The following is a 14,697-nucleotide window of genomic DNA, read 5'->3' as shown; positions in this document are numbered from 1 at the left end:
ATTATGTGCGACCAGTTTGAGCACTTTTCACAGAGAAGACGCTAGGGATTCTTGAATAGTGTAGGTAACATCTGTCTCACTCTTTCTTATAGCTTTCTTATATATCTTTCTCTCTCTTACCTCTAAAGCTGGAAATATCAAATAAATTACAATAAAACTACTGAAATATACAAGAAATGACAATAAAACTATTGAAATATTCAAAATTGATGAATGAACGGCATTGGCAGGCGGTGTCAGCAGTGGAACAGCACTGCGCGTGCTGTTCTGCTTTTTTGTAGTGTTGTGTGATTTGCTGTGTTGTCTGGAATAGGATGATCCTGTTTCTTGCATATTTTAATTCGTACGAAATTTGTTAGGCGATATTGGACGAAAAAGATGAGGAAATTCAACAGTTAAGGGAAAATTTATCTCAGTCGCTCATACAGAGCGTTAATTCCGCCAAGGAGCAAAGTAAATCTGAGATTATTAGATTAAACGAGGAAATTGATCGTCGAGAGAAAATTATAGACGAGTTGAAGACAAAGTTGTCCGAGGCTACGACTGAAATCAACGAAAGCACGAATATCATAGAAAAATTAAAAACAGACCTACGAAAGTATGTATGCACGCGTAGAGCACAATCGTTTTGTAAAGAGAACCGGGAAAATCTCATTGCTGTTTCTTCAGGATGGAGAAGATCGATAAAAGGAAGCAACACAGGGACTTGCTAAAAAAATTGCAGGACGCGAACGAACAGTTATCTGAATTGCAAATTAAATTGAACGAGGCAGAGGAGGTCCTCGAATCAAGGGACAGTAAAGTCAGTTCGTTAGACATTTTTTCATCTAACAAGTGTATTTCAGATTTAAAAATCGTTCCATTTTTTGTATAGTTGTGCGAGCTATTAGCTACATTAAGAAAATACGAGGATGAGAATGAGAGCTTAACAGACGCGTTGAACGAGATAAAAGAGTTGAAAAGTGAATTGCAAAGTAGAAACGAACACGCGAAAGAGTTGATCGACGTCGTGAATAAATTAGAGATGTTGAACTCGTATCAGGAAATGGAAATTATAGCTCTTAGGTAATTGTACACTCACTGCAGCTACTGGCAAGGAAACGTTCGTTTTTCTCAAAAATTCTAGATTTTTTACGCTTTCAAAGTTTGTAGAGAGACTTAATAAAAGTATCGATCATGTTATTGGATAGAAAAAGAAAGTAAAAATTGTATTACAATCGCAGTTGAACTTGTGCTCTATAAACCTGTAAAGTTTCAACGAAAATCGAAATTTCTGAAGCTTCAAAGCTCCCTTATTAAACCTATCGTCGATCATTTCGCACTTCTGCTAACACAATACGCAACTGTAGGGAAAAATTAGGCATACCAGAGGACGAGTCAGTGTCGATCGAGCACGTCTTAGCGAAACGTAGAGAGCAGGAAAAGAGATTGGAACAGCTTTTGCAGCAAAACAAAGTGCTCGTCGAGGAGAACGTAGAACTGAAGTCAGACGTAAGAACACGAGCCACGATCAATCGAATTCCCCTTTGACTGCTCCATAATATTCCAGATAAGAGTTCTAAAGTTCAAATTAAGCAAAACATCGAGGGATTTCGATCTCTCGGACAGCACCATCGACGGTACCACCGAGTTCCTCCATTCAACGAAATTAGCAGAATCCGCTGCTAAGTTGCACTCGAAAATAAACATTTCTGAGCTAGAAGAGAACATGCAATTGGTGATAGAAGAGAACGAAGCCCTCAGACGAGGCATGCACGAAATTCTGGACAGTATACGCAACCAAGATGGTGAATTTTCGCTAATTTTAATGGTACTCCAACGATGCACGTATATCCCCTCCCTTTTCATCACGATAAATAAATTCTCCTCGATCTCCTCTCCTTAACAACACGAGTGAATTGCATCGATCGCACGTATACTAACCACGTTCGTGAATTGCGTTATCCTTCAGTCGATCCTCTGTCCTTCGCGCGGTCGCACGCGCGATTCGGCCGCGCAATTAATCGTTTAATGTCCCAGGTAAAAGCGTCGTGGAGATACAGTCGAGCGCGTTGGAGAGGTTGTTAGAGGCGTTAGACGTGAGACATTTAGCTGGCTGGTATCACCCAGCGATGAGGTTGCAGGGCCATCTGAACGTCGTGCAGGGCAGCAACGCGGAATTGAGGGGTCAGCTGAAACAGTTGAGGTACTTTTGATCGGCGGACGCGAAGCTCGTAGCGATCGATCGAGGCAATCGTAGCGTTCCCATTCCGCTTTTGGTCATTCCACGCGAACAATTGCAGGAAAGAGCTGCAAAGAAAGGATAAGATACTGCACGCGTTAGCTCTGAACAAGCATGGCGACCTGGACAGGATGTACGTCGAGGAATCCGACAGCGAGAAATTAACCGAGCATATCGTCGAGATGAGGAATCTGCGAGAGGCTTACAGAAACGAGGCTGACGAATGGGAGAAACAGAAGAGCGCTCTGGTAGAGCAGAACGACGAGCTTAAAAACGAGGTTGCGAAATTGAAGCACCAGCTGGAAATTTACGAACAGAGCGCGAGAATATTAGAGGAGGGCGACGATGAGATTCGCAAGGCTTTCACGGTGAAAACGAAAGAATACATGGAAGCCAGCAGCGAAGCTCTGATCGCGAACAGAAAGAACGTTGCTCTTCAACGGTTACTGAACAACGAAACCGCGAAGGCGTACCACGATCAGAAAGAGGCGATAAAGGGCGAGAGTTACTTGAGAAAAGCTCTGGCCGATTCCAGCAAGCACAACAAGGTCCTCGAACGCGAGATCTCCGTGCTGCAAAGCAATCTGTTCAATTCCGTCAGCTGTGCCATTCACAACGAGCTGAGAGAGAAGCACGACGAGTTGAGCGTGCGTTATCGTAATCTGTTAGAGAACAGTCTGATCTCGGGTAATAAGAACGAAGTAGAGATCCTGAGGAAGGAATTGGAGCTGGTGAAACAAGAGAAAGACGAACTGATCGAGCATTTGCAGAAGGGGATCGATCACAAACGCGACAGAGACTCGATCGAAGAGCTGAAGGAAACTCGAGCGAGAGAATTGCTGGAGAAACAGCGAGCTGATCACGTGACCAGCTTGCACGCGATTCTGCAAGCACAATTGTCGAAGTGCGAGGAGAATCTGAAAGAGATGACCGCCGCGAAATCCGAATTGCAGGAGGAATTGATTATCCTCCACAAGAGGCTCTCGAAAGACCTGCAGCTCGAGAAAACACCGCAGTTGGACGACGATAAGCTGCAGGAATTGAAAGACGGTAACGCAACGCTTCAGATGGAAGTGGAGAACCTGAAGAAGCAGCTGGAGGTTGCCACTGAGGAGGCTCAGCGACAGTACTCGTTGAACTCGCTGAGAACGATGGAGTTGGACGGTCTCAGGCATCGAATATTAAATTTGCAAGCGGTCAGCGAAGATAAGGCCACGATTTCGAGGCTCGATTTCGAGTTGGCTAATAAAAACCTGTCAGAGATGGAATTGAACGCGCAGAGAATGAGACTCGAGAGCGATGTTACGCGATTGCAGGAGGAACTCGACAAATCGAAGACAGCCTGCGAAGGGTTGCGCGCTTACACGCAGGATTGTAGGAAACAGTGCGAGAATCGTTGCAGGTGAAGCTATTTCTCTCTTTCTTTAGGTGTTGTTCGATCTTCGTTGACGGAAAAGAGTATTGGTAATCACGGTTATACGTTCGTTTGCAGAATGTACGTAGACGTTATAAAATTTCTGCAGAATCAGTACGCTGGTTCCACTTCCGTCAGCGCTTTAGACAGGGTAGCGTCGTTGTCGATTAAGTTGAACGACGAGCGTCAGAGTGTGGACTCTGAAATGAAAAAGGCGAGGGACTGTCACGAGCAGGCGAAACGGCAACAGGAGTCTTTAACTGATCGTTTACAAATTGTCGAGAGCTTGAAAGATATATTGGAACAACAGATCGGAAGTAACAGCGTGCAGGATGTCATGCAGCGTTTTTCAGAATACTCGCAGTACACCTTGAATGTACGTGTTTTTATCGAATTTTCGACAAAATCCCCATCCCCTTTGATAGTTATCCGTCGCGTTCGTTTTTTTGCTTTTTATAGATAAAATTTACATTCGTTCATTTCATCGTAAGATACTACTTTCTATTGTATTGCTTAATCTCGCTGATTATACCACTGTAAATAATTTATCCTCGGTGTTCCACTTCTAACGATTAATGGTAAATAACTCAATCAGGATTTCAAATACAAACGAAAGATAACGCAGCTCGAGTACGAGCTTCAAATCGCGAGCAACAAATTCGCGGAGTACGAGTCGCTCATAACTCGAATGGAGCAGGATATGGTGCAGATACAGAAGGCATGGGGCAAGGGACAGAAACAGCTACGTAAAACGGGCGTAGACGACAGGACGACGAGTCCCATTCTGTTGGAGAGCAAAGATAAATCGTCTCAAGTAACCGCGGAGATGGAATCAAGGGAAATGCAAACGGATCCGTACACTTGTTGCTTGAACAGGAAGCAAACCAGTGAAGTTGAAATCCAGACGATCGTTCCTTCCAAAGGAAGCGAACAGGGAGACACTGAAATAGTAGGTAAGAACACCAAAGAGAAGAGACCGAAGGAAACAGAGATAGAGACCAAAGAAAAAGAAGAATCGATACGTTACGAAGAGAAAACAGAGCACACAGAGAAGCCAGAGAAAGAAAACGACGTTGAACGAGAGAAAGAGGATAGCCAGGAAATTTCACTGCTTCGTGATCAATTGAACCAAGCTCTAAAACTCGCCTCTGATCGATCTTCCATTATAATTAAGTACGAATTGCAACTGGCCGAGTGTCAGGCGCAAGTTCAGTCCTTAACCAAAGCTGTGAGTGGCAAAGATTTGGAGCTGACTGAGAAAGAGAGGCTGCTCGAGGAGTACAAGCTGTTGCCGCAGTTGCAAGCTCAGTCTGGCGATCGCGGCGACAAGCTCGCGTTGAAGTCGACGATAAGCAGCTTGCAGAAGCTGATTGGTCAGAAGGAGGAGACGATAGCTAGGTATCAGAGTCTGTTGAAGGAGGACAGGGACGAGCACAGCAAGGCTGCGGCTCGTTTCCAGGAGGAGATTAGAAGCTTGCACGCTCGTGTTCAATCTATGCAGAGCGAGGCGAGACAGAGGGGTGAACAGGTGCGCGATAGGAAAAAGGACGAGCCGGAGAAGCTGCTCGACGAAGCGGAGGAAATTGACGCGAGAGGAGGAGCGGATACGAGGAGCAACGCGATGCAGGTGGAGGAGCTCGCCAGGTTGCAGGAGAGGGCCTCCACTTTAGAGGCGGATCTGAGTATTAGCAAGGAACTGAGCGATCGATGGCATCGATTGGCCGAGGAGAGGCTCAAATATATGGATCGTATGAGGGAAAGGTAATTTGCTTGGTCGTGGATGACCACGAATGAGGGGTTCCAGTTGTTAACCCTTGCAATATCGTATCTTTAATCTAGGGTCGCCATCCGAGATCTGTAATTATAATTAATTGTATTATTTTGTGCTGTTAAAAAAATTGAAGAGTATGCAATGCAAAATATTATATTTCTTTTAATGTTGATAAAGTTGGCAACCCTATTTGAGCCACTGTATGGACCATCAAAGGGGGTTTCTCGAACTCATGCCATTTTTACATATTTACTTCCAAAATATTATATTAAAAAACTGTTTTACTCACGAGTTCGTCGACACCTCCTGTGTTTCACTACTTCTTCATAATATTGCAAGGGTTAAAGAATCCTTTCCAATTAGACTCGAGGAGCAACATAAGAGCGAATTAGAGAGTTATCGCGGTGAATTGGAGAAATGGCAGTCCGAGGCGGACATTTTGCGCGCTAAACTATCCGAAAATCGGATGTTGGTCACGAAGGGGAATATCTCTTTGATGAGAGAGTTGCAAGAGAGGGACGAGAAGATCCATCAGCTCAGTTTGGCTTGCCAGCAGCTGCAGGTATGGAAATCGTTCGAAAAATGATCAGAGATTGATTGGGCACCGATCGTATACGAGTGTTCTGTTGTTTTTGGACGAAGAATGAGGTTGAGCTAATGGAATCTGCGAGTCGCACGCAACAAGCGATAACTCACGGCGAATCGGAGCTGAAAGTTCACGAGATCACTCAAACGTTGAGTCATGAGAACTCTCAGCAGCAGGGGCACATGGACACCGTGAGGAAACAGTTGCAATCGTTTTTGGAAAAGGAGAAAATGTACAAGAACGAGATATCTGATTTGAAGCAACAGCTTAGTCGCAGGTATTGTTCTAGCGAAAGAATAGGAATTATAGGATACTTAATAATACATGGTAAAGTTAAATATTTATACTAATACTGCACACAGTGGAGCATTAAATTTGCCATTAAATCTCGCTCCAATATAATGTAAACACGCACAAATTTTATCATAATTTTTACACGTAGTTTATAAATTGCGAGTATAAAAAATATAAAAAAATCTGTATCACCTCGGTTGTTCTCTGTGATCACGCTCGCCATAGATACATGGCTCTAAAGGGTCAAGAAAAGAGAACGTCACAGCGTGAAATGCAACTCGAACGTAAAGTAAAGTCTCTAGAGGAAGAGTTGGAAAAGGCTCGGTCGCAATTGAATCGAGAGTATCTAGCTCTGGAGGCGAAGAAAGTCAAGGTACCGAACCACGTCCCGCACCCGTTATCCGTCCACAAATCTCCACGTAATAATTCCAAAATCCATCGAACAGACCGCGGAGGAGCTGTCGTTGTGGCAGAAGCAAAAGAAGTGGCAACAGACCGCCGAAAAGTTGAAAGAGAAGCTCAAAGAGAAGACAGACGAGTACACGAAGTTGCTCGCGAGTCACGAGAAGCTTCGATCGGTGGTTTCGTGCATGGAGAGGGAGAAATGGTACCTGAAGAGCAAGCTGAAGTTGGAGAGCGGTACGGTGGCTGGGAGTTTGTCAGCTCGACCAGCGACAACCGCCCAGCAAAACGTAACCAGCGAGCTACAAAAGGAGTGTCAGATGCTTCGCGAGCGTATGAAAGAATTGTCGAGTCGACTGGAGAACGAGAGCAACGAGAAGCTCTTGCTGACGATCGAGGAGCAGAAGAGTCGTATCGCTGCCTTGGAGACCGTCTCTCAGGTCTGTCGGTTTCCCACGGTTGCTTGTCCCGTTGTCCGCTCGGTTCTCACGTTGGTCGATATTTTTGTAGGGCAACGGTCACGTTGTCGAACAGCTCGAGAAACTGGAGATGACTAAAGAGATTCTGGAGAAAATGAACCTGGCGTTGGAGGCTGAGAACTTCGAGCTGCGTCTCGAATTGGAGAAGGCGAACGCTGATACGCCTAGGTTGCGGGAGAAGGTGGAACATTTAGAGAAGTAGGTCCTTCGATCGTGAATTCTTCGACATAAGCGATCATTAAATCGAGTTAATAAATTGGTATCGTTCCACGCCAAAGAGATCACTTTTGCACTCGACGTCTTGCAATCCTCTTAAAATCGGGATACGAAACGTGTCGTTTAAAAGACGCGGGTACAATTAATTTGTATTTAGAATCAGAGTAAGCTGTCGAAGGCCGCGGTGTACAGCGACTTGGCTACTTGCGAGTAGAATCGACCAGACTGGAGGTCTGAATGCGTGATTCACCTAACTACTTGTAAGTAGATTCAGCCATGTGTCGCACGCAATTAACCTCTCGCGTTGGAACAACACGTATCACTTGCTGTGCGCTACTAAAACGGGAGTGACCTGCTACGCGCGTCGCTTATTGTTTATTACGAAACTGGAAAAGGCGTGCTACGTACGTCACTTGATTATAGGATCGATATACGCACGCTAAACTGGAAATCACGTGGTACGTACGTCGAATGCTGTTACAGGGAAGTATACATAGGGAGACGTTCGTGAGAAGGAAAGAATTTAACGTACACATTTGCGTGGAACGTGTCATCCACAAAAGGTGGACCAAGACCTCGAAGAAGGTGTGAAACACGCGACAGTCTCGTCCAATGAGCGTCCAGCGCAAGAGATAAAGCGATAGAGGCCTGAGCAAGGGGTTTCCCCGGCTGGATCTACTTACGAGCAGAACCGCTACGCACCGCCGCCATTCTTGGCACGAGTGATCCACTTGGCGCGGAGCGACTGGTTTCATATTTTAATTCATCCTTTACGCACGCGTAGATACATAAAGCTATTGAAAGTAGAGAAATCGTCCAGTTCGTCGGACAGATCGTCAGACAGAGATTTGCAGGAGTACGGTGAGAGAAAGACCGCCATGGAGATGGAAAAGACGATCTTCACCTTGAAAAGAATTATCGAGAAGTTGCAGGCGGAGAACAAGCGTTTGAAACTTGGCACGAAAAAGAATCTCGCTAACCAACCATGGGTACAGACGATTATTTCACTTGGTCAGCGAGTTCGCGCGAATCTCGTTAATAATGGTCCTGCGATTTTTCGCGTGCAGGGTAAATTCGCGGCTAGCCAAAACGAGAGCGCGTTGCGAAGGCAACACGAGGAGGCTCAGAAACGAATCGTGACTTTGGAAACCGATCTGCAGTTGTGCGAGCAACGAGTAGCCGCTTTCGAGAAGGCGCAGAAGGAAGACGATAACGGGGAGATAAAAATTTTGCGGGAGCAATTGAGTCACAAGTCTGAACTGTTAGATAGGGTGAAGCATTTGTTATCGAAGGCGGCGGTGAACGAGCGAACCCTTCGTCAACGTGTAAATATGCATTTATAGAGGCTAGAGGCGAACGATGATGTGCAAACATGACGAACCGCTTATATAATTTTCAGATACAGCAATTAGAGTCGAAGCAGATGTTATCTACGATACCAGAGCGTCACGTAACGCCTCCTACTCCGGAGTAAACAGCGATCGGTGAGTTGAATATTAAGAACAATTTATTTTCCATTCGTGATGCATGCATTTGCAATTACTATCTCACCGTGTTCCACGATGTTGACACTGCCGCACGATGGAATATTTTATTTGGTATAATTCCCTACTGAAAGGGACCAGTCGAGTAACGTGAATTCGAAGTCGTTCGTTTTTAAAGATTTTTTTATTGGAATGACTCCGATGAATAATTTACGATACATAAAGCAATCGTTTCTCGCGTATTAAATACTCTTTGATATCGACAATATCTTACAACTAATACTCTGCACAGTAATACATACACAGTCTATACGTATAATACTCACAAGTAAAGTATGAGATCAAATTGTTTCAATATGTTGGATTCATTGAATGTCTCCCTGAGCTGAGACCAAAATAATTGATCGTTAAACAAAGGCGTACTCAACGGAAAGAAGCACACTGCGTTGGCGTTCGCGGACGAGTTACATCGTCGTAGATGATTCTATCGACAGATTTAGGCGACGCACACGTTTGCCACGAATTTATACAATTATAGGAGGAACTCTCGATCGGTTCAGATTCTAATAGTCATTGTCGAGGGCTTGGATGAACGGTTGGATCGAAACCTCGTCCTCGCAGTCGGGGATGAGCTTTCCCTTGTACTTGACGCAATAGTCGGCGCACTTCTGGCCCAGAAAGTAAGGTCCGAACATCTTCTTGCACTGGGCACAGTTTCTGATGCAAACTCCTGAGAAAATTTGACAAAATTAATTTCGAAAACGGTTAAGTGGGAATGTGGAAAATATTTGCTACGCACCTATGGCTCGATCGAAGGGAGTGCTTCCTGCAGCGAGCACGAGGATCATAGCGCAGGCCACGAAGAGCACCAACAACATGCGGCTTGAAGAGTTCATAACTGAAACAAATGTTAAGTTAGAGCGTTTCGATGCATTGGTTCTATAACGTACAGTCTATTACATTGCATTAGCGCAAATGAACCAAACCATTTGATAAAGTCCTCCTGTTCGACATGAAATAGAGGATTTCGTCAGCTCTTGGAATTCCAACTGAATATTAAGAACAAGTAAATATTCGAACCCATTCCTCTCATCTGGATCAATCGAAAACGAGCGCACGCTATTTCTCTCTATCCCGAAGGATGCAGCTGTCTTTCTTCACGAAGACGCGAGAGACGCGAGCGCAACATTGTTAATGACGCCTTCCAATTAGTTTGAACGAGAAGGAAAACCAAGAAACCGACAACAGGATCTGAGATAGCAATGCACGATAGCACGCGTGGTTCATCAATTCTCGCAAAAAAAAAAAAATACAGAAAAAAAGAAAGAACTGCCTATCCAATAGATACGCGAGTCCTGCTGCAGATCAGCGAACAGGATGCGCCGCAGACTCGAGTCGGCTAGCCTCTGGCAGGATTCGCGATATTGTGTTCACTTTCCTCGATTAATTGCCGATCCGATTGCCTCGATAAGGGGCAAGGAGGGGACACGGGTACGCCGGGAGAAAGAGACGGTGAACGACATCCGTGAACTTTCAGGGATAACAACGCGGGACAAAGTCGTCGAGGCTTGGCAGTGAGCGAGCGATGCCAACCGAGCGAGACGCGCGCGCGCCTCTGCCTCTTTTTAATAATCCCGAATTATTATATCCTTTCGGTTCCGGCGAACGGCGATATTTATCGCCCCCCGGGCGATCGTTTCGCGTCTCTCCCACGTTGCACGCGTGCACGTACACGAGGACCGCGTCCAGTGGTCACCTTCTCGCTCCCTCCTCTTCCCGTTCGACTCTTGTTTTCTTTGTTCCTTCGTCATTCCCACACCGCCAGGCTGTAATTTATAACCGGAATCTCCCGGCGCGTGCTTCCGCGTTCTCCTTAACGGCCGCATTGTGAACGCATAAATATAATAAATATGGTAGGTGTCTCTCTCTCCAGGAAGCACTTGAAGATTCAAGACCAAGGATCGATCGATCGCAGCGCGGCACCCGCCGCGGCGGTCGATGTTTAACGCGCGCTACGACGTTCGTGGAAACGATCGCAGCGACGACGGGTGGACCCAGAATGTCGCGGACCTTCTCTGGTTGGGCGGGACAGGGACTGTAGGGACACTGGCGCTGGTGATCGGTACGGGAAACTGTGCGCCTCTCGACGAGGAGGTAGTAGGTGTAGATGTATCGTGTTTACCTGGTTGTATCGTGTTTGCTGCCGGTTGGATCGAGCCGAGGTTGTTGGAATTGATAAAACCAGACGAATGACACTGAGCAGAGTACGATGACGGCCTTATATATCCGTTGGGGCCAAATTCATCCCTCTAGGGAAACCCCGCTGCCTATCTAACCGTAATTCGATTCCTTCGATTTCCTGCATCTCCCTTGAAATCTCTGAAACGTTCCGCGGCGGGGATCGCGCTGATACTTCGATCGATCACCGATCCGCGTTGCTTAAAGAGAAGGCTGCCTCCTGCCTCTATCGGGGACCAGTCCGTCCGTCTCTTTGAACGCGGTTCGGCTGCCACGCGAGGCTGTAACGCGTGATCTAACGATTTAATTAAAGGCTACGCCGGTCTCGTCTTCGTCTGAACGATTTATTCTCAGAACGGTGAATAGGTACATGATGGTGCAACAATGTATTCGAAAACATTCCGCGCTTACGGCTCGACCCGTAGACTAGCTTTCGAGATCAACCCTCGAGCACTCGCGGACTCCGTTCGTTGTTTTTTTTTTTTACTCGACGAACGCGGTGAAGACGAAAAATGAGAAGTGCTTTCGAAACGAAGCTGCTGGTCAACAGTGGTACGGTGTTCGAGGGTTAACCTGACGCAACTCATTCTTTAGTGGAACAATTGCAAACATCTCTCGCTTGATTTTCATTAACGTCCCGCTATTTCCTCGTTTCTTGCGCCTCCATGTCGACTCTCTTGGACGGAGATTTATATTCCGCGGGCCAGAAGTTTCCGTGGTCGTGCGCTGGCTGGTCTCCAGCTTCGATCCTCCCATCGATCCTCTCGCCCGGTGTGGCGCTCTTCTTGCTCGGGCTCGCGGGCTCTTCTTTACTGTCGTCGCTCTTCCTCTCGCGATTTTGCGCAACATCGGTGCCCTCCCGTAGGTTTCTCGGACGATCGTCGGTGAAATATCCTCTCAGGAACTCATCTTGGCTCACCAATCCGAATTCTGAACCGATTTTCTTGTTGCTCCCGAAGCTAGAAATCGGATCGTCCTCCTCCTCGTCGAAGTTACTCGTCTTCTGCTCTTTATTTCCCTCGCCAAGTCTGTCGTAGCCCAGTCTCGCGAACATGTCGATGAAATCGTTAGATCGACGATGGTCTGGCAGACCATCGAAAGTCTCGTGTCCCACCTCGGCCTCCCCTCGTTCGCCGCGCGCATTATCACTTTCAGATTCGTTAAAGTCGTCTGAAACTCGTTTCCCGTTCTTTCCGTACTTGGCTCGCGTCTCCTTTTCGAGCAGCTTCAAGTTCTTCAGTATCGGATCGTCCTTAAGAAATTCGTCTAGATTGAACGGCTTCCTGTACTCGTTTATGTCGAAAATTATGGGCTCCGGCTGCCTCTCGGTGTCCCCTTCCCGCTGTATTTCCACAGGATCGTCCCGCGGCTCGTCGTTCTTCCCTCGCGAACGTTCAGCCGATCTCGAGTCGGATTCGTTCGAATTGCTCGCGTTACTCGACGCTCCCTTCGAACTTTTCGGCGATTCCTCTTCGTTACTCCCTTCGAGTTCGTCTGGTGAAGGTTCAGTGGTATTTTTTGCGTCCGCGATCACTGCTGGCTCTGTCAGTTTCGAGTTTAACTCTAAACTCTGCTTGGTATCCTTGAGCAATTTCTGATCGTTATTTTCCTCAGACGATGTGGCGTTTGAAGGTTTAGAAGACGAGATAGATTCGTTAGATTGCTTTTCCAAATTCGAGACATCCAATCGTTCCGCTTTCTCTTCTGATAAAGTAACTTCGTCATTTGTTTTGGGGTCTCGCGAGGATTTAGAAGGTTTCTCGAGATCGATCGATTTTCCCGGATCTACGGAATCGTTCGTCTTGTTCTTACGCTCCTGCTCGTCTAAACTCTCCTCTCTAATATCCGAATAATCCGGCACCTCCACATACGGGATTCTGTTCGGATCATAATCCGAAATACCCGAGGACGTCGTGTTCTCCGCATTTTTCTGATGATCCCGTATGTTAATGTAACTCGTATTCGCCTGTTGCTGGCCAGTCGAGCTCTGCAGTTCGCTCGTACCAGCGATCGTCTCGTTCGACACGTTTACGCTCTCGTTGCTGTCGCCATTTTTCGAATCTGGTCGCTCAGTCGAGTTCCTGCTGCCCGCTAACGAAACGTCGGTCTCGTTGCAATCGTTGGGAAAAACAGGAACGTATTTGTGTTCTTTCGATTCTCTCGTTGCTGCAGGCTTGCTCGTGGTCGTTGGTACAGCGAACACGTCCAGAATTCGCTCGCTAATAGCGCTTCCAAAATTCAGGTTCGCGCCTCCAGCTTGGAGCGTGTCGTTCAACTGTTTTTGCTGCTCCTCGTAGCTGAGATTCGGATGACGGTAGAACATCTGCGTTCGCGGAACCTGCTCCCCAGGGCCTACGTAATCCGAGTTTTTATCCGAGGAACGCTTCACGCGTCGGTCCATAGTTCTTTCATCGCGATTATTTAACGTCTCAAGCACGTCGCCGATTTCTACGCCTCTTCTTTCGACCGATTCTACATGTCGCTTGGTCACGCTTTCGGGAACAGGCTTCGAGCGTTGTTGGTTGGTATCGTTCGAAGTATCGCTGGAGTTCTTTACCAAGTTCTCAGCCGATGTTTTCTCAGAATTCTTCCTAGTCTCCCCTTTTTTTGATTTCGACGATGCTTTGCTCGTTTTCTTCGATCCTTTCCTCGCTATCTCGGTTTTCGTCGAAGGCGTCCATTCGGTGTAACGCGACTCTGTTTGGTTGGAGTTCGTTGCCGATTTCTTGGCGTTCTGAAAATTGTTGGTCTTCGTTACTGCTATTTGAAATTCTAACTACGAGTGCCTTTACCCTTTCAACACCCATCGCTTTCAGATCGTATCTCCTGAGTGGTGAAAGGGTTGAATTGTTGGTGAAATATATACATTACCAGAAAAAGCCAAAACCCAGTTAAAAAAAGAGGATCGCCTCCGTTGAAAGCTATGTGCATAGCTGAAATATTACGGCGAGAAGCGTTCGTGGAAAAAGATAGTAGGGAATGGATGAAATTATCTTTTCTTACGGTGAGCTCGCGTAGTTAGCGGTTAATTGTCATCTCTTTCGCGGTTCAGAACTGTTGGCCAACGTTGCGCTTTCGATTCGACGAGTCGGTGCGCAAGGAACGTAGGTGGTGCCTTTTAACTACCTTGTAAATCATTCTCCGGAACGTTGGTAGTAAATTTCACGTGCTCGCCACGTAACTCGCCGTGGTGAAATATTTACCTGTGCCATTGCGTGGACCGTTGTTTCTCGCATCGATCTTGCTCGAATTGCTCGACGGAATCGTAGAGAAAGATATCAGGGACGCGTGTCTTCTTCGCGTCCATCTTTGCCCTGAACTTGTCTTTCGATCTTTCGAATCTGACCAAAACGGGATCATCAATTATGGTACTCGAAGCGTGAGATACGTTCAAGCGTTCATCTCGTCCATCTTTGAAGATCCTCGAATGTTTGTTATTTTTTTAACACGAAAGAGTCAGAAGACGTGTAGACGTGTCTGGGATATTAACAGGATCTCACAGTGGTTTTTTTGGATGATGAGAAGAAAGGCAGACAGAAAAAGGGTGGTGAATTCACAAAACTGACGAAGGTTCCATAAATGGCACTCTCGT

The 14,697-nt window shown here is 46.4% G+C and overlaps 3 protein-coding genes across 4 annotated transcripts in view; 1 reads left to right on the top strand and 2 right to left on the bottom strand.

Moving 5' to 3' along the window:
- Cep290 (Centrosomal protein 290kDa) overlaps positions 1-14,697 on the top strand; it is a 123,776-nt gene that overhangs the window by 1,705 nt on the left and 107,374 nt on the right. Inside the window, exons 7-23 of the mRNA XM_076910734.1 lie at positions 360-598; positions 670-802; positions 875-1,065; positions 1,350-1,491; positions 1,550-1,787; positions 2,020-2,185; positions 2,283-3,623; positions 3,714-4,011; positions 4,231-5,396; positions 5,770-5,968; positions 6,049-6,269; positions 6,512-6,659; positions 6,733-7,128; positions 7,199-7,365; positions 8,168-8,372; positions 8,451-8,708; positions 8,783-8,867. Coding sequence (XP_076766849.1) covers positions 360-598; positions 670-802; positions 875-1,065; positions 1,350-1,491; positions 1,550-1,787; positions 2,020-2,185; positions 2,283-3,623; positions 3,714-4,011; positions 4,231-5,396; positions 5,770-5,968; positions 6,049-6,269; positions 6,512-6,659; positions 6,733-7,128; positions 7,199-7,365; positions 8,168-8,372; positions 8,451-8,708; positions 8,783-8,857 — 5,583 coding nt within the window. The 3' untranslated portion in view covers positions 8,858-8,867. The remainder of the gene's footprint in view (positions 1-359; positions 599-669; positions 803-874; positions 1,066-1,349; positions 1,492-1,549; positions 1,788-2,019; positions 2,186-2,282; positions 3,624-3,713; positions 4,012-4,230; positions 5,397-5,769; positions 5,969-6,048; positions 6,270-6,511; positions 6,660-6,732; positions 7,129-7,198; positions 7,366-8,167; positions 8,373-8,450; positions 8,709-8,782; positions 8,868-14,697) is intronic.
- On the bottom strand, positions 9,114-11,278 carry Eh (Eclosion hormone). 2 transcript variants are annotated; one of them, XM_076910755.1, is made up of 3 exons: positions 11,050-11,278; positions 9,667-9,765; positions 9,114-9,597 (listed from the first exon to the last, which is right to left on the bottom strand). In XM_076910755.1, exons 2-3 carry the CDS (start codon positions 9,761-9,763, stop codon positions 9,431-9,433), a joined length of 264 nt encoding a protein of 87 aa, XP_076766870.1. In that variant the 5' UTR covers positions 9,764-9,765; positions 11,050-11,278; the 3' UTR covers positions 9,114-9,430. The 2 variants fall into 2 exon arrangements, with proteins under 2 accessions (XP_076766870.1, XP_076766869.1); XM_076910754.1 differs by lacking the exon at positions 11,050-11,278 and adding an exon at positions 9,854-9,957.
- LOC143433278 (uncharacterized) lies at positions 11,746-13,912 on the bottom strand. Its single transcript, XM_076910565.1, has 2 exons — positions 13,898-13,912; positions 11,746-13,839 (listed from the first exon to the last, which is right to left on the bottom strand). Exons 1-2 carry the CDS (start codon positions 13,910-13,912, stop codon positions 11,746-11,748), a joined length of 2,109 nt encoding a protein of 702 aa, XP_076766680.1.

Source organism: Xylocopa sonorina, chromosome 2, assembly GCF_050948175.1.
Source record: "Xylocopa sonorina isolate GNS202 chromosome 2, iyXylSono1_principal, whole genome shotgun sequence".
Lineage (NCBI taxonomy): Eukaryota > Metazoa > Arthropoda > Insecta > Hymenoptera > Apidae > Xylocopa > Xylocopa sonorina.
The sequence above is the reverse complement of the archived record's forward strand: the minus strand, read 5'-3'. Positions and strand labels throughout refer to the sequence as shown.